The sequence below is a fragment of the Symphalangus syndactylus genome, chromosome 18 (assembly GCF_028878055.3).
Source record: "Symphalangus syndactylus isolate Jambi chromosome 18, NHGRI_mSymSyn1-v2.1_pri, whole genome shotgun sequence".
NCBI lineage: Eukaryota > Metazoa > Chordata > Mammalia > Primates > Hylobatidae > Symphalangus > Symphalangus syndactylus.
The window spans coordinates 66871984-66896257 of NC_072440.2; the positions used below are offsets into that span (position 1 = coordinate 66871984).

At 47.8% G+C, this 24274-nt stretch overlaps 1 protein-coding gene across 8 annotated transcripts in view; it reads left to right on the forward strand.

The window, feature by feature from the left end:
• The window catches only part of PRR14L (proline rich 14 like), a 70845-nt gene extending 66431 nt beyond the window's left edge, over window positions 1-4414 (forward strand). For all 8 annotated transcript variants that reach the window (XM_055251563.2, XM_055251562.2, XM_063623471.1 and 5 more), the window contains one exon: window positions 18-4414. In XM_055251563.2, the coding sequence (XP_055107538.2) occupies window positions 18-294 (277 nt within the window). In that variant the 3' untranslated portion in view covers window positions 295-4414. The remainder of the gene's footprint in view (window positions 1-17) is intronic.
• The last annotated feature ends 19860 nt before the right edge of the window (window positions 4415-24274 follow it).

Below are 24274 nucleotides of genomic sequence, written 5' to 3' on the forward strand. Positions count from 1 at the left end.
TCGTGCTTCATCCTTAGGTGTTTAGAGACTATCTTTGAGGAACCCAAGGAACGAAATGGTACGCTAATCTCAGTCAGCCAACAGAAGAGGAAGCGAGTTCTAGAATTTCAGGATTTTACAGTCCCGCGAAAGAGGAGAGCTCGAGGTAAAGTCAAGGTGGCAGGCAGCTTTACCAGGGCCCAGAAAGCAGCTGTGCAGAGTCGAGAGCTGGATGCTCTTTTGATACAGAAACTAATGGAACTGGAGACCTTCTTTGCCAAGGAAGAGGAGCAGGAACAATCATCAGGCTGTTGAGAAGCAATTCAGTTTGAGGGTCTCAGTTTTAGGTTTTTTGTTTTTGTTTTTTTGGACCTCCTTGGAAGAGGTTGCCTAATTTTGCCCTACCGCCAAACCACTCAAAAATGCACAGTCCATGAATTTTTACCTATTTCAAGGTGCAACCTTTTTAGAAACTGGTGAAGGAGGGTCCTCTACTTTTACTGCTGAGTATAGAACCTCAGGAATGCTCCCTTTCTCCTGGAAATGGACCTGAACGACATCCAGCCGCCTCCTCAGTCTCTGCCATCCACAGGAGGAAGCAGCAGCCTATCTTCAGTAACACTAGGATTCCAAGGACTCACAGGATTTGCACGTCCATATGAAAGTTCCGCTTTGTTTACGGTGGTGCTAGACCAAGATTATTAGAAACGTGGCCTAGGGAGGGGGACCTGGCGTCCTGTCCTGCGTGGTCTCACTGGCTCATTTCAGTAGTTGAGGAAAGATGAGCTGTTGTGTTTTCTTATCTTTTGTCTGCCCAGGACCTATTGATGTGAGTGTATGTGAGAGTGTTTGTGTGTGTGTGGCTTTTTCCCATCGTTTTCTCCCCTCTGTGACTGTGGGTCACTAGTGCCAGAGGAGCCTGTCCAGGCCCATTCGAAGTAAGTTGCACTTTTTAATGTTGTGGTGTGGATTATTTTCATTTGTTTTATTTTCTTTTTTGTTGTTGTTTTTGTACTATTGCTGCATGTGTGGAGCCTTTAAATGTGATTTTAAAACATTTTGTTAAGGAGAAAAACAATACATGTCTTAAGAATACATGATAGGCATTTGACCCAGTGATCGCTGCATGGAAGAGACATTTTTCCTATTCATGTGCTTCAGGCAATCCCTTCCCCATCTCCAGCTTCTAGTGTAACTCATTAGAGGGAGCACTTTTTTTCATCTGGGTTCTCATTCTTGCTCACCAAATACATGTATTTATTTTAGTGATTTAAGTAAGAGCTGGTTTCTGTCCCGATCATTGAAAAACTACTATGGTTGGATGTGATCTTAATGGTTTTTATCTGAAATGGTGTTAGGTAACAAAATTGAGTACAACGGCTTGGGCAGCAATACAGGCTGACCCACAGTATTTGTGGCTTTCCAGGCAGCCCGCTTCAAGAGTGGGGAGAGAGTCAGGGTCATGCTTCAGACCCAGAGATGTGTTCCAGCAGTGGGATCTCAAAAATCCCCAGCCAGCCTTCTTTGAGGGCCACCTCATTGTACTCTGGGCTCCTGTGTCACATCTCCTGGAACTGTCAAATGCCAGAGTTAGCCGAGTTTCTGGGTTTGTGCCTGCAGGAGTCTGTGGGCAGAGGGATGCTGTGGGTCAGCAGCCTCCAGGTCTTGTTCCTTTTCCACTGAAGTCCTGTGTGCCCATATCCTGCTCCCCTTCCCCTCCTTCTCTAGGGGTTTCTCTTTCTCTTTCTTTCTCTCTCAAAACAAGAGTTTAGAGAATTAACATTCCATGGCTAGTGAGTGGGATGCAAAAGTCATCATCAGGACTCTTCATATCCTCCTGGGAGCCACTGGCATGGAGCAGCTGCCGATGGGAACCGTCAGAGTTCTAGGGACATTTGCAAGTCAGTCTATTAGAAGAGAGTGAGTGGCACGTCCTGGAATGTTGGCCAACTCTCCTAGGTTTCTTTTGCTTCCCCGTTTGCTAGTGGATGGGGAGATGGGGTGGGGGTGGGGGTCTCTATGTGCCTTGCTTTTGCAGGTTGACAGTCTATGCCACACTGGAGCAGAAAAACTGACATGAGCCAGAGGGAAAAGTGTGCCACAGCTATCTTCTAGGCCCACTGCCTCAGACATAGCGTTGAGACAAGTGAAATACACACCTGGTCATCCACGGAGGCTTCCAAGGCCATGGTCAAATACAGTTAGAAGAGAGCCAGGCTTCCGTACCAGTTCTGAATGATGCTAACCAGATTCTGTCATTCTACATCCACTTTGCCCAGACTGTATAGACACGACCTATGTTTCACCTCAATACCTCTCCCTTCCTGGGACAGGGTTCTTAGACACTAAATGCTTCTCCCTGACTTCTTTGCTTAAGGGAGTGGGATGAGTAGTACATCTTGCCCTTGTCCAGGCATGTTTAAGGAGCTCCTACTGGACAGGTTGCAGACTAGCAGTGAGTCAACAGAGCCCTGTTTGCCAGCTCCGTTGCCCGTGTAGATGCAGTGATGTGGCGGCTGTGTTTCCCAGAGACAACAGTGGGCACAGCTGTAGTGTCACCAACATGGCAGAGATAGTTTCAACTGTGCCTTGGAGCAGCGGTTTGGAACATGGGTAACTGGGAGCAGAGGACTGGAAGAAACAGAGCTGGGCTCCTTTCCTGTCCTGACAATGTAGGAGAGGAGTTGTTCTGAGGCCAGCCCTGCCCGTCGTTGAAATTCTTGACCTACCCTCTGGCTAGGTCCCTTCCCCTGCTCCAAAGTTGAGAAGCGGGCCCCACTGCAAACTTGAAATTACTTACCTGAAGGTGATGTATATACCAAGGCTCCAGCTGCACTCAGTCACACCTGTCTTAACATTCAGTTTTGGCACTGAGCCAGCTGCAGTGTTGTCAGGGGTCCCCAGGCCCGTGGTCCCTAACCACGATGGGACACAGTAATCGGCTGCTGGCACACCACCTGCCCAGAGCTACAGGAGGTCTGGTTCTGGGGTGGAGTTGATACAGTTTCTGAGTATGGGAACTTCCCTCTCCAAGTGGTGGGAAGTTACAGTTAACTACAGCTTACTCAACTATCACTTCCGGAGGTTTAGTGTTTTTAATATGGGAAAGAGGAGAAATCTCAGGTCTAATCAGGGTTCTGCCCATCAGCTTTTCACTGAAACTTTCAACTGTTTTTTTTTTTTTCCATCTTTCAGTTTCTAGCTGTGTTTGCCTCCTCCCTCTGCATTCTCTCCTCCTCTTTTTTTGCTTTTGGTCTCCTTTCCAGCTTCATGTCTGCATGAGTTCAGCTGTACCTCATCTCCTGTTAAAGCAGATAATGTCCACTTTTTCTTACTGACCTTACTCTAAGCTACAGTAGCTGAGGGAGGTACGGTGAAAAGACATGTAGCGTTTGCCTTATTCGGAGCCTGAGGAGCCCAGAAACTCATGCTGTGAATCCCAAAACTCAGCGCTCCTCAAGAGCTGTGAAAATCATGATACTTTGTCACAATTTTGCCTGAAAGGGTCTTTGGCACGGGCTCCAGAGCCAACCTGAGGTCCATTCCAGATCCTACTATCTGGGTGTGAGACCTCCCCCGTGGCTCCTTCCTTGCCCACTGAGCCAAGAGCAGCAGGGAGCGTACAGGACGGGAGCAGCAGATCCAAGGCCGCAGTGCAGCCAATGAACGCACGGCCGTCGCTCCATCTCCAGGCTGGAATTCCGTCTCATAATCAATGCCATGTACATTAAGATCTGCGAAAGACCAACTTTTAGGCAGTGATACTTTTCTCCCATTCCCTGGGGTGGGGGGAGTATGCAGTTGGTGCTTTCTGTAATTCCCTTGTTCTGTTTTGTTTCTGTAAGCTTTTCCCCTGGTGTCATGGAAAGGACTTCTTAAATAACCACATTGTGGGTGGCTGTATCCAAAGTTTAAGTAATTGGCCAGAAGTGCAAAGTAATCTTTCCTGGATTTGTGTCAGGAAAGGGCTCCTTGCCACAACTGAACTTATTATATAAAAACCTGGCTAGGGAGATTTAATTTTACTAAAATTACAGTTTAATGTTACCGTCTAGCCACAAATCGAGCAGCAAAAGCTATTTTGATGATGAAGGGGGGTCCCCATTGAGCCGGCCATCTAGTGCAGTGTGCTCTCAGATTCGATGCCTGTTGATTGTGTGTCTTCACAAGCCCCTCTCTGGTGCTGAATTGGATTTGAATTCTTGGTGAGAGGCCTCAGCATCTCCTTGGGCTGGTCTGGGCCAGTGAAAATAGCTGCCTGACATGTTTATATATTATGGTCAGTAGTTCAATGAAATTTGTACATTTTTGGTAACATTGGTATACATGATGCCCCTGCAGTTCCTTTTCTGTTTGGTAGTTTGTGACTCTAAAATTTCCACTGTTATGTGTGTTAATTTATGAAAATAAATTTTTTTGAAAACGTTTCAAATAACTGTCAAGGCCGTTACTTTGTTCTCGTGGCTTGGTAATAAGTTAAAGTAGACATTCCAAAGTTACATGTCACAGCAAGCATCATTCCTTCCAAAGTGGTCACCATTTTCTGAGGAGTATCCTGTTGTAACTGTGGGACCAGCTCAAACTGATTAACCATTGCTTAAGTTGTTACAGGTGAGACACAGCCAAAATTGCCCGAGTGTGCACAATGGAAAAAAGCTTTAACCTGTTAATTGTTACCACCACGAGCCTAGCAGGCCGACTGCATTGGCATCACCTAGGACTAGATAGGAATGCCATAAAAGCTTGACCCACTCCCAGATCAGGAAGACATTTGAGCGTTGCTTCCTGTCTCCGTGCCAATTGACTTTTTTTTTTCTTTTCGGGTGGAGTTTCACTCTGTCGCCAGGCTGGAGTGCAGTGGTGTGCAATCTCAGCTTATTGCAACCTCCACTTCCTGGTTTCAAGCGATTCTCATGCTTCAGCCTCCCAAGTACTGGGATTACAGGCACCCACCAAGTCCAGCTAATTTTTGTATTTTTTTTTAAGAAGAGACGGTTTCACTATGTTGGTTGGGCTGGTCTCGAACTCCTGACCTCAGGTGACTCCCCCCGCCCCCGCCACCTCGACCTCCCGAAGTGCCAGGATTGCAGGCGTGAGCCACTGATCCCAGCCTCATTTACTTTTTTTGAGACAGAGTTTCGCTCTTGTTGCCCAGGATGGAATGCAATGGCACGATCTCAGCTCACCGCAACCTCCACCTCCCAGGTTCAAGCAATTCTACTGCCTCAGCCTCCCAAGTAGCTGAGATTACAGGCATGGGCCACCACGCCTGGCTAATTTTGTATTTTTAGTAGAGGCGAGGTTTCTCCATGTTGGTCAGGCTGGTCTTGAACTCCCAACCTCAGCTGAACTGCCCGCCTCAACCTCCCAAAGCGCCGGGATAGCAGGCGTGAGCCCCCGTGCCCAGTCCCTCGTTTACTTTTTAAAAGATCTCACCACTTAACACTTGTCCTCCCCAGCTGTTTATGAGGTTAACGCTATGAATCTTCTGCTTCTCATTTAGCCAATGGAAACTGGTAAAAGAATGACTGAAAACACCTCTGTAACACCACACTGATATATTCCAGAAAGAAGCATGATTCCTGGGGACATTCGTCCTCTGTCCAGAGCAAAAGCAGTGCTCAGTTTCCCTTCTTGGCCTCAGAACTGCAACAAGGAATTCTATCCATGTAGTCTTCTATTTAGGGAACTTAACTGCGTGACAGCTGTGCTTCTTGTTAGGTTTCATGGTTATTTGGAGAAAGGTACTCAACTACACCATTTCTTGAGAAAAGAGTTGCTAATTAACAGTTAAGGCAGTATAATCTCTTTAACCTCTCATTACAGAATCTTGTGTTGGTAGAGCCTCGTGAGGACTGATCAAAACTGATTTAAGGCTGAGCGCTGTAACTCATGCCTGTAATCCCAACACTTGGGAGGCCGAGGCAGGTGGATCACTTGAGGTCAGAAGTTGAAGACCAACCTAGCCAACATGGTGAAACCCCATCTCTACTAAAAATACAAAAATTAGCCAGGCATGGTGGTGCACGCCTGTGATCCCAGCTACTCGGGAAGCTGAGGCTGGAGAATCACATGAACCTGGCAGGCAGAGGTTGCAGTGAGCCAAGATCATGCCACTGCACTCCAGCCTGGGTGACAGAGCAAGACCCTGTCTCAAAAAAAAAAAAAAAAAAAAAAAAAAACATTGATTTAAGAATCCTGGCCAGGGTCGGGCACGGTGGCTCACGCCTGTAATCCCAGCACTTTGGGAGGCCGAGGCGGGCGGATCATGAGGTCAGGAGATCGAGACCATCCTGGTTAACACGGTGAAACCCCGTCTCTACTAAAAATACAAAAAATTAGCCGGGCGCAGTGGTGGGCGCCTGTAGTCCCAGCTACTCGGGGGGCTGAGGCAGGAGAATGGCGTGAACCTGGGAGGCAGAGCTTGCAGTGAGCCGAGATTGTGCCACTGCACTCCGGGCTGGGCAAAATAGCAAGACCCCATCTCAAAAAAAAAAAAAAAAAGAATCCTGGCCAGGCGTGGTGGCTCACGCCTGTAATCTCAGCACTTTGGGAGGCCGAGACGGGCGGATCATGAGGTCAGGAGATCAAGACCATCCTGGCTAACATGGTGAAACCCCGTCTCTACTAAAAATACAAAAAAATTAGCTGGGCAGGGTGGCGGGCGCCTGTAGTGCCAGCTACTCAGGAGGCTGAGGCAGGAGAATGGCGTGAACCCGGGAGGCGGAGCTTGCAGTGAGCCGAGATCGCACCACTGCACTCCAACCTGGGCGAAAGAGCAAGACCCTGTCTCAAAAAAAAAAAAAAAAAGAATCCTCTCTGTGGTGTCCTGTCCTCTTCCAGCAATGGAAAACACATTTCTATTTATTTTCCCTTTTTTTTTTTTTTTTGTTTGAAACAGTCTCACTCTCGCCCAGCCTGAGTGCAGTAGCACAATCACATCTTAGCTCACTGTAGCCTCGAACTTCCTGGCTCAAGAGATCCTCCTACCTCAGCTTCCCAGGTAGCTGGGACTACAGTCATATGCCGCGAAGCCCAGCAAATTATTATTTGGAAGAGACAGGGTCTCACTGTGTTGCCCAAGCTGGTCTCAAGTGATCTCCTGCCTTGGCCTTCCAAAGTACTGGGATTACAGGCATGAGCCACCACGCTTGACCTCCCCCGCCCCCACTCCACCTTTGAGACTGTCACGCTCTGTCACCCAGGCTGGAGAGCAGTGGCATGATCACGGCTCATTGCAACCTCGGAACTCCTGGGCTCAAGCCATCCTCATGCCTCAGCCTCCTGAGTAGCTGAGACCACAGTGCCATGACACCAGGCTAACTTTTTATTTTTTATAGAAGCAAGGTCTTGTTACATTGCCCAGGCTAGTTTCTAACTCCAACCTTCAAGCAATTCTCTCACTTTGGCCTCCCAAAGTGCTGGGATTACAGGTGTGAGCCACTGTACCTGGCCAAGATCACAATTCTGCGGTTCATTCTGGGATTTCTCTTTTTTATTATTTTTTTGAGACAGAGTCTCACTCTGTCCCTCTGGCTGAAGTGCAATGGCACGGTATCGGCTCACTGCAACCTCTGCCTCCCAGGTTCAAGTGATTATCCTCCCTTAGCCTCCCAAGTAGCTGGGACTACAGGCGTGCACCACCATGTCCGGATAATTTTTGTATTTTTACTAGAGACGGGATTTCACCATGTTGGCCAGGCTGGTCTCGAACTCCTGACCTCAGATGACCCACCCGTCTCAGTCTCCCAAAGTGCTGGGATTACGAGCATGAGCCACCGCACCCGGCCAGATTTCTCTTTTTTAAAAAGTGTTCTAGAAAATTCATAATTCTTCAACGTACAGGGTCATAAGTGAGTCCTTCATGACATCTTTCTCAAACCTCCAGTCCCTCCTCCTTCCTTATCCACAGCTGATAGTTTTCCTTCGCATTTCACTGAGGAGGTAGAAGCAATTTGAATACAACTTCCATACCGACACTTGGCTGTTCCTTGCTCGTATCTCATGATACGTGTGCACTTGCTGCCTGTGCTGACAGCGATCCCTTCTCTCACATTTCTACATGGTTCCTTCAGTTACTGTATTCAGATATTTGCCTTTCCAGATCCCTCTACTGGGAGGTGTACTTCCTCCCATTATATATCCTCCTTATGGTGTGTGAGATAAGATAGAAAGATTTTTTTTTTCTTTTTTTGAGACAGAGTCTCACTCTGTCGCCCAGGCTGGAGTGCAGTGGTGCGATCAAGACTCACAGCAACCTCCACCCTTGGGTTCAAGCGATTCTCCTGCCTCAGCCTCTCAAGTAGCTGAGATCACAGGCGCCCGCCATGATGCCCGGCTAATTTTTGTATTTTTAGTAGAGACGGGGTTTCACCATGTTGGCCAGGCTGGTCTCGAACTCCTGACCTCAAGTGATCCACCCGCCTCGGCCTCCCAAAGTGCAGGGATTCCAGGCGTGAGCCACCGCGCCCGGTCGGCGTTTTATATATATTTTAACACCACCAAGTCCCCATATTATTCACGTTAAGCTCCTTGAGCTCAAAGACTTTGCTGTATTCACTCTGGTCCCTCGGACATCTAGAACAAAACTTGGTCTTACGTGGTGTGAGCTCAGGAAATACTTCATGCGTCAATGAATGATTCCCGCCCCCGTTGCTACACAGACCTGCCCATGTCCTCTTTACCTCGCTGACTCTCTGACTATTTGAAGACGCCCCCTAATTTTTCTCCACCCCTTCTTAAATTATTCCTCAAGGGACCTGGATTGCAGCTGCCCGAGCACTGACAGCGAAACCAGGCACTTCCTGGTATTCGGATCTGCGCAGCGCCAGGCGCAGCCGCACCCGCTGCTGGCCTCACGCCGTCTGATTGGCTACAGCTCTCCGGAGGGGCGGGGCCATCCGAGAAGCTACCCATATTGGAGGAGGCTGTTAGTCCTTTGCTGGTACTTGCCCGGGTGGAAAGCGGGGAGGGTCACGTGGTTAAGACTCGCCACGTGGGCCGGGCCCGGTGACTCAAGCCTGTAATCCCAGCACTTCCGGAGGCAGAGGCGGCCGGATCACTTGAGACAGGTCTGGCCAATCTGGTGACTCTACTAAAAATACAAAAAATTAGCCGCGAGTGGTGGGCGCGCGCCTATAATCCCAGCTACTCGGGAAGCTGAGGCAGAAGAATCGCTTGAACTTGGGAGGCGGTAGGTGCGGTGAGCCAAGGTCGCGCCACTGCACTCCAGCCTGGGAGAAAGACTCGCCTAAGTAGTTTCTCTCTCTTTTCTTTCGCATTTTTAATCTTAGACTTTTGGAGATGTTGAAATGGTCCCTGAAACACTGCAAACACAGGAATGGGGACAGATCCCGAAGTATAGCAGCTACTCATGAGTCCCAGCGCCCCTCCTGTCCCTCCCCTACTGCTGCCTGAGTGGTCTTCCTAAAACACAAGTTTGCACTTGGCAGAACCACTCCTTAAGATCTCTCATGGCTTGCCCTCGTCTCCAAATAAAGACACCAACCACTGAGCTGGACACGGTGTCTCATGCCTGTAATAGCAGCGCCTGGGGAGGCCAAGGCGGACGTTTCACTTGAAGCCAGGAGTTCGAATGTGTGTATATATATACATATATATATATACGTATATACGTATATATACGTATATATATGTATATACGTATATATGTATATACGTATATACGTATATATACGTATATATACGTATATACGTATATATATGTATATATGTATATATATTCGAACTTATATATTATTAATATTATTCTTAATATATAAGTTCGAATATATATATATATGCAGGCACAGTGACTCACGCCTGTAATCCCAACACTTTGGGAGGCCAAGGTGGGTGGATCACCTGAGGTCAGGAGTTCAAGACCAGCCTGGCCAACATGGTGAAACCCTGTCTCTACTACAATACTAAAAATAAAAAAATTAGTCAGGCATGGTGGCAGGAGCCCGTAATCCCAGCTATGTGGAAGGCTGAGGCTGGAGAATCGCTTGAACCCAGGAGGCGGAGGTTGCAGTGGCCAGAGATCGCGTCATTGCACTCCAGCCTGGGTGACAAGAGCAAAACTCCATTCCAAAATAAATAAATATGTGTGTGTGTATATATATATATATATATAAAATATATACATAATATATATTATATATTATGTATATTTTTATATGTGGGGGGCAAGGTCTTGCTATGTTGCCCAGGCTGGATTAGAACTCTTGGGCTCAAATGATCCTTCCTGCCTCAGCCTCCAAAGTAGCTGGGATTACAGGTGTCAGCTACTGTGCCCAGCCTATTTTTACATCTTTATTTTTATTTTATTTATTTATTTTTTGAGACGGAATCTCACTTTCTTGCCCAGTCTGAAGTGCAGTGGCATGATCTTGGCTCACTGCAACCTCCACCTTTCCAGTTCAAGTGATTCTCCTCCCTCAGCCTCCTGAGTAGCTGGGATTACAGGCACATGCAACCATGCCTGCCTAATTTTTGTATGTTTAGTAGAGATGGGGTCTTGCTCTGTTAGCCAGGGTGGTCTCGAACTTCTTTTTTTTTTTTTTTTTTTGAGACGGAGTCTCACACTGTCACCCAGGTTGGAGTGCAATGGCATGGCCTTGGCTCACTGCAACCTCTGCCTCCCGGGTTCAAGTGATTCTTCTGCCTCAGCCTCCCCAGTAGCTGGAACTACAGGCACGTGCCACCACACCTGGCTAATTTTTGTGTTTTTATTAGAGACAGGGTTTCACTGTGTTGCCTGGGCTGGTCTCGAACACCTGACCTCATGATCCACCCGCCTCAGCCTCCTGAAGTGCTGGGATTTCAGGCATGAGCCACCGCACCCGTCCCTAGAGTGGTCTTGAACTTCTGACCTCAGGTGATCCACCTGCCTTAGCCTCCCAAAGTGTTGGGATTACAGGTATGAGCCACCACACCCAGCTATTTTTACATAATTTAAAAGTACACAAATAGGCCAGGTGCGGTGGCTCACGCCCATAATCCCAACACTTTGGCAGGCCAGGAGTTTGAGACTGGCCTGGCCAACATGGTGAAACCTCATCTCTATTAAAAATACAAAAATTAGCCGGACGTGGTGGTGCACGCCTGTAATCCCAGCTACAAAGGAGACCTGGAGTTGTCTGGATACCTCTGTTTCAGGAAGGCAAAGGCCATAGTGTATTATTTTGGAAAAGGAATTTCCAGTGAAGGATTTTGAACATAAGCACATCATTTGGTCAAATATGCCTTAAGTCTTGCTATCTTTTCTTGGCTTTGGAAGAAAAAGAACTTTAGAAGTAGGAGGACATGACCAGGCACGGTGGCTCACGCCTGTAATCCTAGCACTTTGGGAGGCCGAGGAGCGTGGATCATGAGGTCAGGAGTTCCAGACCATCCTGGCTAACATGATGAAACCCTGTCTCTATTAAAAATAGAAAAATTAGCCAGGCATGGTGGCATGCACCTGTAGTCCCAGCTACTAGGGAGGCTGAGGCAGGAGAATCGCTTGAACCAAGGAGGTGGAGGTTGCAGTGAGCTGAGATTGCACCACTGCACTCCAACCTTGGCAACAGAGTGAGACTCCATCTCAAAAAAAAAAAAAAAGAGAGAGAAAAAAGAAGAAGTAAAGAAGTAGGAGGACACATCCTCATTTAGAAAATTGCCTCATTTCCCCGTGATGCTCCAGTGGGTACAAGAGTGAGTGTAATAGATGGTACATCTGTCAACTCCAAAACTCAAAGGAAACATTATTTTAAAGAACTGGCTATCTCAAAGTGTTAATAAGATTCTTGGCAAGATTAAATCAACACTGAAATAAAAATGAGCAAGATAAAAAACTATACATTTAAAGAATTTATTTTGAAAGAAAAGCCATACAAATATAATATAAGCTGTTTATTCTTACATTGTATGTGCAAAATCTGAATGAGAAGTACATTCCTGGCCAGGTGCGGTGGCTCACACCTGTAATCCCAGCACTTTGGGAGGCCGAGACGGGCAGATCACGAGGTCAGGAAATCGAGACCATCCTGGCTAACATGGTGAAACCCCGTCTCTATTAAAAATACAAAAAAATTAGCCAGGTGTAGTGGTGGGCGCCCGTAGTCCCAGCTACTCAGGAGACTGAGGCAGGAGAATGGCATGAATCCAGGGGGCGGAGCTTGCAGTGAGCCGAGATCGCGCCACTGCACTCCAGCCTGGGCGACAGAGTGAGACTCCGTGTCAAAAAAAAAAAAAAAAGAGAGAGAAGTACATTCCCGATGTGTGTTTGTCAGCTATTGTTGTGATATTGTTGCATAACAAATCACCCCAAATTCAGTAGAGAACAATAGTGACCATTTATTCTCATGCTCATGGATCTGCAGGTTGACTGAGGTGGGCTGATCTAGGCTTGGCTCAGTCTAACAGCTCTGCTTCAGCTGCAGTTCAACTGGGCATGGCTGTGCTTTAGGTCCAGGTCTGCTTAAAATGTCTCTTATTCTCCTTGCACCAACTGCTCCCTAGAGCAGGAGATCCAAGCCAAATCACACAAGTACATTTAAGGCCACTCCTCTCTTCACATCCTTATATGATCCATTGACCAAAGCAAGACACATGGCCAAGCTCCACATGAACAAGGCAGAGAAAATATTCTACTCATGGTGGGAGGATTGTAGACCCGCATGTCAAATGAGAAGGATACAATATAGCAAGAGCATGGGCTGGGCAGAGTGGCTCACACCTGTAATCGTAGCACTTTGGGAGGCAGAGGCAGAGGCAGGCAGATCATGGGGTCAGGAGATCAGAACCATCCTGGCTAACATGGAGAAAACCCGTCTCTACTAAAAATACAAAAATTAGCCAGGCATAGTGGTGGATGCCTGTAGTCTCAGCTACTTGGGAGGCTGAGGCAGGAGAATCGCTTGAACCCAGGAGGCAGATGTTGCAATGAGCCGAGATCGCGCTACTGCACACCAGCCTGGGCGACAGAGTGAGATTCTGTCTCAAAAACAAACAAACAAAATACAGCAAGAGCACGAATAATTGGGATAAATGAACAATAATTCAATCTACCATAAAGTATAAAGAAAATAGAATATAAGAATAAATATTCTTCTTATAAGAATATAAGAGGCTGGGCGCGGTGGCTCATGCCTGTAATCCCAGCACTTTGGGAGGCCAAGGCGGCGGATCACCTGAGGTCGGGAGTTCGAGACCAGCCTGACCAAAATAGAGAAACCCCGTCTATACTAAAAATACAAAATTAGCCAAGCATAGTGGCACATGCCTGTAATCCCAGCTACCAGGGAGGCTGAGGCAGGAGAATTGCTTGAACCTGGGAGGCGGAGGTTGCGGTGAGCTGAGATCGCACCATTGCACTCCAGCCTGGGCAACAAGAGCGAAACTCCGTCTCAAAAAAAAAATGTAAGAATGTGGCTGGGTGCAGTGGCTCCTGCCTGTCATCCTAGCACTTTGGGAGGCCCAGGCGGGCAGATCACTTGAGGTCAGGAGTTGAGACTAGCCTGGGCAACATTGTGAAACCCTCTCTCCACCAAAAAATACAAAAATTAGCGTAGGCAAGCCGGGCGTGGTGGCTCATGCCTGTAATCCCAGCACTTTGGGAGGCTGAGGCGGGTGGATCACCAGGTCAGGAGATCGAGACCATCCTGGCTAACATGGTGAAACCCCATCTCTACTAAAAATACAAAAAAATTAGCCAGGCCTGGTGGCGGGCGCCTGTAGTCCCAGCTACTCGGGAGGCTGAGGCAGGAGAATGGCATGAACCCGGGAGGCAGAGCTTGCAGTGAGCCGAGATTGCGCCACTGCACTCCAGACTGGGCGAGAGCGAGACTCCGTCTCAAAAAAAAAAAAAAAAAAAAAAAAAATTAGCGTAGGCTTTCTTGGAATTTCTTTCAGAGACTTCGTGCTGCAAATCACGCTGCAAGGTAGTGCACACCTATAGTCCTCCGCTACTCAGGAGGCTGAGGCAAGAGAATGGCTTAAACCTGGGAGGTGGAGATTGCAGTGAGCAGAGATTGCACCTCTGCATTCCAGCCTGGGCAACAGAGTGAGAGTATGTCTCAAGAAAAAAAAAGAAGAAGAAGAAGAAGAATGTAAGAATGATAGAAGTAGCCAAAATATTTGATCTACCTAAAAGGTAATCTCATGAACAGCTTGAGACCTAAGAAATCTGTTTCAAAATCTGCTTTGCAAAACAAGTTTCATGGCTGGGTGTGGTGGCTCATGCCTATAATCCCAGCACTTTGAGAGGCTGAGACAGGCAGATCACTTGAGCCTAGGAGTTGGAGACCAACCTGGGCAACATAGCAAAACCCTGTCTCTACAAAAAATACAAACAAATTAGCCAGGTGTGGTGGTCCACGCCTGTAGTCCCAGCTACTTGTAAGACTGAGGCGGGAGGATTTCTGGAGCCCAGGAGGCCCAGGCTACGATGAGCTGTGAGTGTGCCAGCTGCACTCCAGCCTGGGGACAGAGCAAGACCCTGTCTCAAAACAACAACAGCAACGAAAACAAGTTATCTGTCTCTGGCAGCGCCAAACACATAGAAATTAAAATCTCGCAGGATTTCTTGGAATTTCTTTCAGAGACTTCATGCTGCAAATCACTCAGATGATTAAAGTTCCAGATCACTTTCTTTTTTTTTTTTTTCTTTTGAGATGGAGTCTTGCTCTGTTGCCCAGGCTAGAGTGCAGTGGTGCCATCTTGGCTCACTGCATCCTCTGCCTCCGTGGTTCCAGTGACTCTCCCACCTCAGCCTCCCAAGTAGCTGGGACTACAGGCACGAGCCACCACAACTGGCTAATTTTTGTATTTTTAGTAGAGATGGGGTTTTGCCATGTTGGCCAGGCTGGTCTCAAACTCCTGACCTCAGGTGATCCACCCACCTCAGCCTCCCAAAGTGCTGGGATTACAGGTGTGAGCCACTGCACCCGCCCTGCCAATGTCACTTTCTTGCAACATATTGTTACAAAACTTTTGTGAGCTGAATGGGGTTATATGACTTTAGCATTCCACAACCTCTCTCCCATAGCTCTGTATTCAGATACCAGCCACAGAATTCTGTTGTTCCACTTCAATACTCATATTATCCCAGTATTTTTTGGAAGGCACAGGAGTCATGAAAATTCAGCCTGGAAAACTTTGGACACCTTGGGTGAAATGGAGCAGCCTGGGAGTCAGATTGCAGTATCCAGTCAAGCCATTTCACTTGCTGACCTTGTGACCTTCAGAAAGTCACGTGACCTCTCCTTATCTTTAAAATGAAAAACGAGGCCGGGCGCGGTGGCTCAGTCTCTACTAAAAATACAAAAATTACCCAGGTGTGGTGGCGTGTGCCTGTAATCCCAGCAGTTCAGGAGGCTGAGGCACGAGAATCACTTGAGCCTAAGAGGTGGAGGTTGCAGTGAGCTGAGGTCACACCACCACACTCCAGCCTGGGCAACAAAGTGAGACTCCATCTAAAAAACAAAAACAAAAAGAAATAATACAGACAGATCCTGGTGTACCCTTTACCCAATTTTCTCCCAATGGTAACATCTTGCAAAACTATACAATATCATATTCACAATATTGACACCCATATAGTCAAAATACAGTACATTTCTATTACCAGGATCTACAAGGATGCCTTAGATCTTTTATAGCTGCACACATTTCCCTCCCACTCCCACCCTCTCTTTAATCTCTGGCAACCACTAATCTGTTCTCCATTTCTCAATTCTGCTTGCCATGTAACGTAACACATTCACAGGTTCTGAGGATTAGAATGTGGACATCACTGGCTGGGCGCGGTGGCTCACGCTTGTAATCCCAGCACTTTGGGAAGCCGAGGTGGGCGGATCACGAGGTCAGGAGATCAAGACCATCCTGGCTAACACGGTGAAACCCCGTCTCTACTAAAAATACAAAGAATTAGCCAAATGTGGTGGCGGGCGCCTGTACTCCCAGCTACTCTGGAGGCTGAGGCAGGAGAATGGTGTGAACCCAGGAGGCGGACCTTGCAGTGAGCCGAGATCGTGCCACTGCACTCCAGCCTGGGTGACAGAGCAAGACTCTGTCTCGAAAAAAAAAAAAAAATGTGGACATCACTGAGGATGGGGGTGTAGTGGTATTATTTAGCCTATCACAAGGTCGCATTGCAAACCTCCCTTCCTCCAGGAGCCTTCTATACAAATCACTGCCACTGACCCAAATTAATGAAGCCATGCTACTTTTTTTTGAGATGGAATCTCACTCTGTCGCCAGGCTGGAGTGCAGTGGTGCAATCTTGGCTCACTGCAACCTCTGCCTCCTGGGTTCAAGCGATTCTCCTGCCTCAGCCTCCCAAGTAGCTGGGACTACAGGCATGCGCCACCATGCTCAGCTAATTTTTGTATTTTTAGTAGAGATGGGTTTTCACCATGTTGGCCAGGATGGTCTCGATCTCCTGAGCTTGTGATCCACCCGCCTCAGCCTCCCAAAGTGTTGGGATTACAGGCGTGAGCCACTGCGCCTGGCCAAATCACAGTACTTTTAAGTGTAATTTCCAATGCCTACCATTAACCATATGTAAAGTTAATTATGTGACAGTTTCAATGTACAATTTTGAGTCTTAGAGGTTTTTTGTTTGTTTGTTTTGTTTTGTTTTTGTTTTTTTCTTTTTTTTTTTGAGGCAGAGTTTCACTCTTGTTGCCCAGGCTGGAGTGCAATGGCTCAATCTCAGCTCACTGCAACCTCCACCTTCCAGATTTAAGCGATTCTCCTGCCTTAGCCTCCCAAGTAGCTGAGATTATAAGTGTGTGCCACCGCCTGGCTAATTTTTGTATTTTTAGTAGAGATGGGGTTTCACCATGTTGGTCAGGCTGGTCTCGAGCTCCTGACCTCGTGATTTGCCTGCCTCAGCCTCCCAAAGTGCTGGGATTACAGGTGTGAGCCACCACACCCGGCCGTTGTTTTGTTTTGTTTTGTTTGAAACAGGGTCTTACTTCTTCACCTAAGCTGAAGTGCAGTGGCACCATCTTGTCTCACTGCAACCTCTGCTTCGCAGACTCAAGTGATCCTCTAGCCTCAGCCTCCCGAGTAGCTGGGACTACAGGTGCAAGCCACTAATTCCCAGCTAATTTTTGTGTTTTGTAGACACAGGGTTTTGCTACTTTGCGCAGGCTGGTCTTGAACTCCTGGGCTCAAAGCAATCTGCCTGCCTAGGCCTCCCAAAGTGCTAGGACTCCAGGCGTGAACCACCACACCTGGCCAAGAATTTGTTTTTGTTTTTGTTTTTGAGATGGAGTCTTGCTCCATCACCCAGGCTAAAGTGCAGTGGTGCAATCTCAACTCACTGCAACCTCCACCTACTGAGTTCAAGTGATTCCCCTGCCTCAGCCTCCCTATAGCTGAGATTACAGGTGCATGCCACCGCTCCTGGCTATTTTTTGTATTTTTAGTAGAGACAGGTTTTCACTATGTTGGCCAGGCTGGTCTTAAACTCCTGACCTCAAGTGATCCACCCATCTTGGCCTCCCAAAATGCTGGGATTACAGGAGTGAGCCACTGCACCCAGCCAGCTTTTTTGTTTTTGTTTTTTCTTTGAGACAGGGTCTTGCTCTGCTGCTCAGACTAGGGTGCTAGTGATGCGATCATAGCTCACTGCAGCCTCAAATTCCTGGGCTCAAGTGATCTTCCTGCCTCAGCCTCTCGAGTAGCTAGGATCCTATGGGTGTGCCACCACGCATAGCAATAATTGGCTTTTTTATAACTACACAGTACCTTACAGTTTTTGATAATAATTATCCCTATGTAACAAACATCATGCAATAGAACAAATGAGATTTTCTTGTTAGGGGGCGGGGTGTGGAGCTTGAATTCTAAAAATACAGATTTTGAAGAAGGACTCCCTGATGTCTGTACTCACCAGAATATAAGCTTCATAAAGGCATGGATGCCCACAGTCATACCTAGAGCAGACTCCCATAAATACACACTTATTAAATCAATGAATAAATAAATGAATGGATGGATTAAGCAAATGCTTCTGACTAGAAGTGTCAGGGCATGGGCAAGGTTGAGAGGCAGCAGCCCTAAAATTAAACAGTGATGATGACAAAGCTAGCAGCTTCCACTTATCAAGCACTTCCTGTGTGCTGCACACGAATAATGTTGCAAACCCTCGTTATAACGCTATAAACTGGGTGCATCACCCAGGCTGGAGTGCAGTGGCATGATCATGGCTCACTGCAGCCTCGACTTCCTGAGCTCAGGTGATCCTCCCACCTCAGCCTCCCAAGTAACTGGGACCACAGGTATGCACCACTATGCTGGGCTAATTTTTCTATTTGTTGTAGAGATGGAGTTTCACCATTTTCTCAAACTCCTGGGCTCAAGTGATCCTCCTGCCTGAGCCTCCCAAAGAGCTGGGATTACTAGCTTGAGACAGAACAAGGTAAACTGGTTTCCACAGTGGCTGCACCATTTTACATTCTCATTGGCAATGTACAAGGATTCCAGTTTTTCCCATATCCTCTCCAATGCTTGTCATCTTCCTTTTTTTTTTTTTTTTGGAGATGGAGTCTTGCTCTGTCACCCAGGCTAGAGAGTAGTGGCGCCATCTCGGCTCACTGCAACCTCCGCCTTCTGGGTTCAAGTGATTCTCCTGCCTCAGCCACCTGAGTAACTGTTATTACAGGCACCTGCCACTATGCCTGGCTAATTTTTTTTTTTTTTTTTGAGATGAAGTCTCGCTCTGTCACCCAGGCTGGAGTGCAATGGCACGATCTCGGCTCACTGCAACCTCCGCCTCCCAGGTTCAAGCGATTCTCTTGCCTCAGCCTCCTGAGTAGCTGGGAGTACAGGCGTGCACCACCACATCCAGCTAATTTTTGTATTTTTGGTAGAGACAGGGTTTTACCATATTGGCCAGGCTAGTCTCGAACTCCTGACCTCAAGATCCGCCCTCCTCGGCCTCTCAAAATGCTGGGATTACAGGTATGAGCCATCGAGCCCAGCCTGACCAGCTAATTTTTTTTTTTTTTTTTTTTTTGAGACGGAGTCTCGCTCTGTTGCCCAGGCTGGAGTGCAGTGGCGCGATCTCGGCTCACTGCAAGCTCCGGCTCCTGGGTTCACGCCATTCTCCTGCCTCAGCCTCCCGAGTAGCTGGGACTACAGGCGCCCGCCAACACACCCGGCTAATTTTTTGTATTTTTAGTAGAGACGGGGTTTCACCGTGTTAGCCAGGATGGTCTCGATCTCCTGACCTCGTGATCCGCCCGCCTCGGCCTCCCAAAGTGCTGGGATTACAGGCTTGAGCCACCGCGCCCGGCCTCTGACCAGCTAATTTTTGTATTTTTAGTAGAGACAGGGTTTCACCATGTTGGCCACGTTGGTCTTGAACTCCTGACCTCAGTTGATTCACCCACCTTGGCCTTCCAAAGTGTTGTGATTACAGGCATGAGCCACTGTGCCCAGCCTAAAATCAACCATTTTAAAGTGGACAATTCAATGACATTTAGTACATTCACAATGTGGTGTAATATTCATTTCTGTCTAATTCAGGACAAATTTTATCATCTCAGAATAAAACCTTGTTGTGCCTATCAAGCCGTTACCAATGTTTCCCAATTTTAACAGATTAAGAAATGGACTAAGACAATAGGAAAAGTGCTGGCTGGGAGCCATGGCTCGCACTTGTAATCCCAACTTTTTGGGAGGTCCAGGTGGGAGGATTACTTGAGCCTAAGAGTTGGAGACCAGCCTGGGAAACATAGTGAGACTCTCATCTCTATAAAAAATACAAAATAAGCTGAGTGTGGTAGTGTGCACCTGTAGTCCCAGCTACTCGGGAGGCTGAGGTGGGAGGATTGCTTGAGCCTGGGAGGTCCAGGTTGCAGTGAGCCATGATTGTGCCACTGCACTCTAGCCTGGGTGTCAGAGCAATATCCTGTCTCAAAAGAAAATAAAAAGAAAAAAAGTGCTAAGGACCCACAACAACATTTTTAATTTTAAAATTAAAAAATGAGGCTGAGTGTGGTGGCTCATGCCTGTAATCCCAACACTTTGGGGGGCCGAGGCAGTAGGATCACTTGAGCCCCGGAATTTGGGATCAGCCTGGCCAACATGGTGAAACCCCGTCTCTCTACACAAAAATACAAAATTTAGCCAGGCGTGGTGTGGACAGCGCTTGTAACTGAAGGCACTGGAGAGGCTGAGGTAAGAGAATCATTTGAACCTGGGAGGCAGAGATTGCAGTGAGCCAATATCGCGGGCCACTGCACTCCAGCCTGGGCCAGAGAGTGAAATTTTTCGCAAAGGGAAAAAAGGAAAAGAATATAATAATAATGAATTCAGCTTGGATTTATAAATATAAATGTGTTAATATAAATATAAAGACAATAGTCTTTATACCAATACAGTCGTAAAATATAATTCTTAATTTTTAATGGAGAAAAGAGTCAGTCCACTGAGGCAAAAGTGCTTAGGGCTCACGAAAGCCTCGAAGCTCTGCCATCACCATCCACACTGCAAAAATCCGTTGAAAACAAAATTGAGGCAAGCTCGTTTTTTTTTTTTTCTTGAGACGGAGTCTCGCTCTGTCGCCCACGCTGGAGTGCAGTGGCGCGATCTTGGCTCACTGCAAGCTCTGCGTCCCCGGTTCATGCCATTCTCCTTCCTCAGCCTCCGGATTAGCTGGGACTACAGGCGCCCGCCACCATGTCCGGCTAATTTTTTTGTACTTTTAGTAGAGATGGGGTTTCACCATGTTAGCCAGGATGGTCTCCATCTCCTGACCTCGTGATGCGCAAGTCTCCGCCTCCCAAAGTGCTGGGATTACAAGCGTGAGCCACCGCGCTCAGCCAAGCAAGTTCGTTCTTAAATGCTAGGCTAATTCTGCCCCCTAGCGGCCACAGAGAAGTCTCAGAAATTAATGCCCCCGGTTGTTGAGTAATTCGCACCTACCAGGTGCCTTCAATTTACGCTGCATTATTTTGTCCTCACAATTCCATGAGGTAAGGGATATCCAAATGTATAGATAAGCTGCCGAAGATTCGAGTGCTTAAGTCGGTTTGTTGTTTTTTTTTTTTGAGACGGGGTCTCGAAAGACAGTATCTTATGGAAGTGAATGCTGTTTCCTACTGAAGGAGGCACAGCGAGCGCAAGCCTTGGTGGGCAGGAAGCGTGCTTTAAAGTTTGAGACTGCCAGGCCGGGCGCGGTGGCTCACGCCTGTAATCCCGGCACTTTGGGAGGCCGAGGCAGGCAGACTTGAGGTCAGCAATTTGAGACCAGTCTGGCTAACATGATGAAAACCCGTTTCTACTAAAAATTCTTAAATTAGCTGAGTGTGTGGCACGCCTGTAGTCCCAGCTACTCGGAAGGCTGAGGCGGGAGAATCGCTTGAACCCGGAAGGCGGAGGCTGCAGTGAGCCGAGATCGCATCCCTGCACTCCAACCTGGGCAACAGAGTGAGGCTCTGTCTTAAAAAATAAAGCTGGAGACTTTTATTCTAAAAGCATTCGGTGAGCCATTTATTTATTTATTTTCCTATAAGCTTGGAAAAATAAGTTCTTCCCCACCCATCTACATGACAGTAATAAGCAAATATCCTTATCAGATAATACATGATTTGCAAACATTTTCTCTCATTTTGTGGGTCTTTTCTCTCTCTCTCTCTCTTTCTCTCTTTTCTTTTTAAGACAGAGTTTCACTTTTGTTGCCCAGGCTGGAGTGCAATGGTACAATCTCGGCTCACCACAACCTCCACCTCCCATAGTCAAGTGATTCTCCTGCCTCAGCCTCCCGAGTAGATGGGATTACAGGCTTGCGCCACCACACCCGGCTAATTTTTGTATTTTTACTAGAGACAGGGTTTCACCACGTTGACCAGGCTGGTCTCCAACTCCTGACCTCAGGTGATCTGCCCGCCTTGGCCTCCCAAAGTGCTGGGGTTACAGGCGTGAGACACCGCGCCCAGCGTCTTTTCACTCTCTTGATAGTGTTCTTTGATGCACAAAAGTTTTAACTTCAAAGTATATGTTTTTGTTGTTGCCTGTGCTTTTAACGTCATATACAAGAGATCATTGCTAAATCCAACGTCATGAAGATTTCCCCTATGTTTTCGTCTAAGAGTATTATAGTTTTAGCTCTTCAGTTTACATCTCTAATCCATTTTGAATGAATTTTTGTATATGGTGTAAGGCTCCACTTTACTTTTTGCATGTGGATATTCAGTTTTCCCAATGCACTTTATTTGGAAATAATTTGCCCCCATTCCCTGCTGGTTTACTACTCTCAATTAGATAGTAAAACCAATTAAACCAATATATATATATTTTTGAAATGGAGTCTCACTCTGTCTCCCAGGCTGGAGTGCAATGGCATTATCTCAGCTCACTGCAACCTCCCCCTCCCGGGTTCAAGCAATTCTCGTACCTCAGCCTCTGTAGTAGCTGGGAGTACAGGCAGGCGCCACTATTCCCGGCTAATTTTTGTATTTTTAGTAGAGATGGGGTTTCACCATTTGGCCAGGCTGGTCTCGAACTCCTGACCTCAGGTGATCCGTCCGCCTTGCCTCCCAAAGTGCTGGGATCATAGGGTGAGCCACCGTGCCCAGCCTCTTAAAAAAAAAAAAAAAATAGAGATGGAGTCTCACTATGTTGTCCAGGCTGGTCTCTTTTTTCCTTTCTTTCTTTTTTGAGACAGAGTCTCACTCTGTCACCCAGGCTGGAGTGCAATGGCACGATCTCGGCTCACTGCAAGCTCCGCCTCCCGGGTTGACGCCATTCTCCTGCCTCGGCCTCCCGAGTAGCTGGGACTACAGGCGCCGGTCACCATGCCTGGCTAATTTTTTTTTTCTTGCTCTGTTGCCCAGGCTGGAGTGCAGTGGCACGATCTCGGCTCACTGCAACCTCCGCCTCCCAGGTTCAAGCAATTCTCTTGCCTTAGCCCCCTGAGTAGCTGGGATTACAGGCGCCCGCCACCACGCCCAGCTAATTTTTTTGTATTTTTAGTAGAGACGGGGTTTCACCGTGTTGGTCAGGCTGGTCTCGAACCCCTCACCTCGTGATTCACCCGCCTCGGCCTCCGAAAGTGCTGGGATTATAGGCGTGAGCCACCGCGCCCGGCCCATTCACTATGTTGGCCAGGCTGGTCTTGAACTCCTGACCATGTGATCCGCCTGCCTCAGCCTCCCAAAGTGCTGGATTACAGGCGTGACCAACGCGCCCGGCCTGGCTAATTTTTTTTTGTATTTTTAGTAGAGATGGGGTTTCACCGTGTTAGCCAGGATGGTCTCGATCTCCTGACCTCGTGATCCGCCCGCCTTGGCCTCCCAAAGTGCTGGGATTACAGGCGTGAGCCACCGCGCCCGGCCCAGGCTAGTCTCAAACTCCTTGGCTCAAGCTATCCTCCCACCTCAGCCTCCCAGTGAGTGGGGGATTACAGGCGTGAGCCACTGCGCCGGGCCAAAACCAATTCTATACATTTGTTTTTTTCTTTTCGGACTTTTGAAAACCATAACAAAGGGAGGTTTCTTCCCCCCAATATCAAACCTGGTGCCTTTTAAGCTCTCTGTTGGAGCTGAGTATGCCCTAGTTGAACTTAAGCCAACTATACAGAAATACCTGCAGGGACCAGGGAGCATATTCCTCCTCCTGTCAAATGCCTGGTGAAGGCAACTGTGATTATCAGCTTAGCAGAGGAAAAAGTGGGGCTGCATTCCTTCAGTTGTTGGACCCAAATTCTGCCAGATTCTAGACAAAGGGCTTAAAAGGAACAATATTTAGGCCGGGCGCGGTGGCTCACGCTTGTAATCCCAGCATTTTGAGAAGCCGAGGCGGACAGATCACGAGGTCAGGAGATCGAGACCATCCTGGCTAACATGGTGAAACCCCGTCTCTACGAAAAATATATTTAAAAAAATTAGCCGGGCGTTGTGGCGGGCGCCTGTAGTCCCAGCTACTCTCGGGAGGCTGAGGCAGGAGAATGGCGTCAACCTGGGAGGCGGAGCTTGCAGTGAGTCGAGATCGCGCCACTGCACTCCAGCCTGGGCGACAGTGAGAGACTTTGTCTCAAAAAAAAAAAAAAAAAGGGCCGGGCGCGGTGGCTCACGCCTGTAATCCCAGCACTTTGGGAGGCCGAGGCGGGCGGATCACGAGGTCAGGAGATCGAGACCATCCTGGCTAACACGGTGAAACCCCGTCTCTACTAAAAAAATACAAAAAATTAGCCGGGCGAGGTGGCAGGCGCCTGTAGTCCCAGCTACGCGGGAGGCTGAGGCAGGAGAATGGCGTGAACCCCGGGGGGCGGAGCCTGCAGTGAGCCGAGATCGCG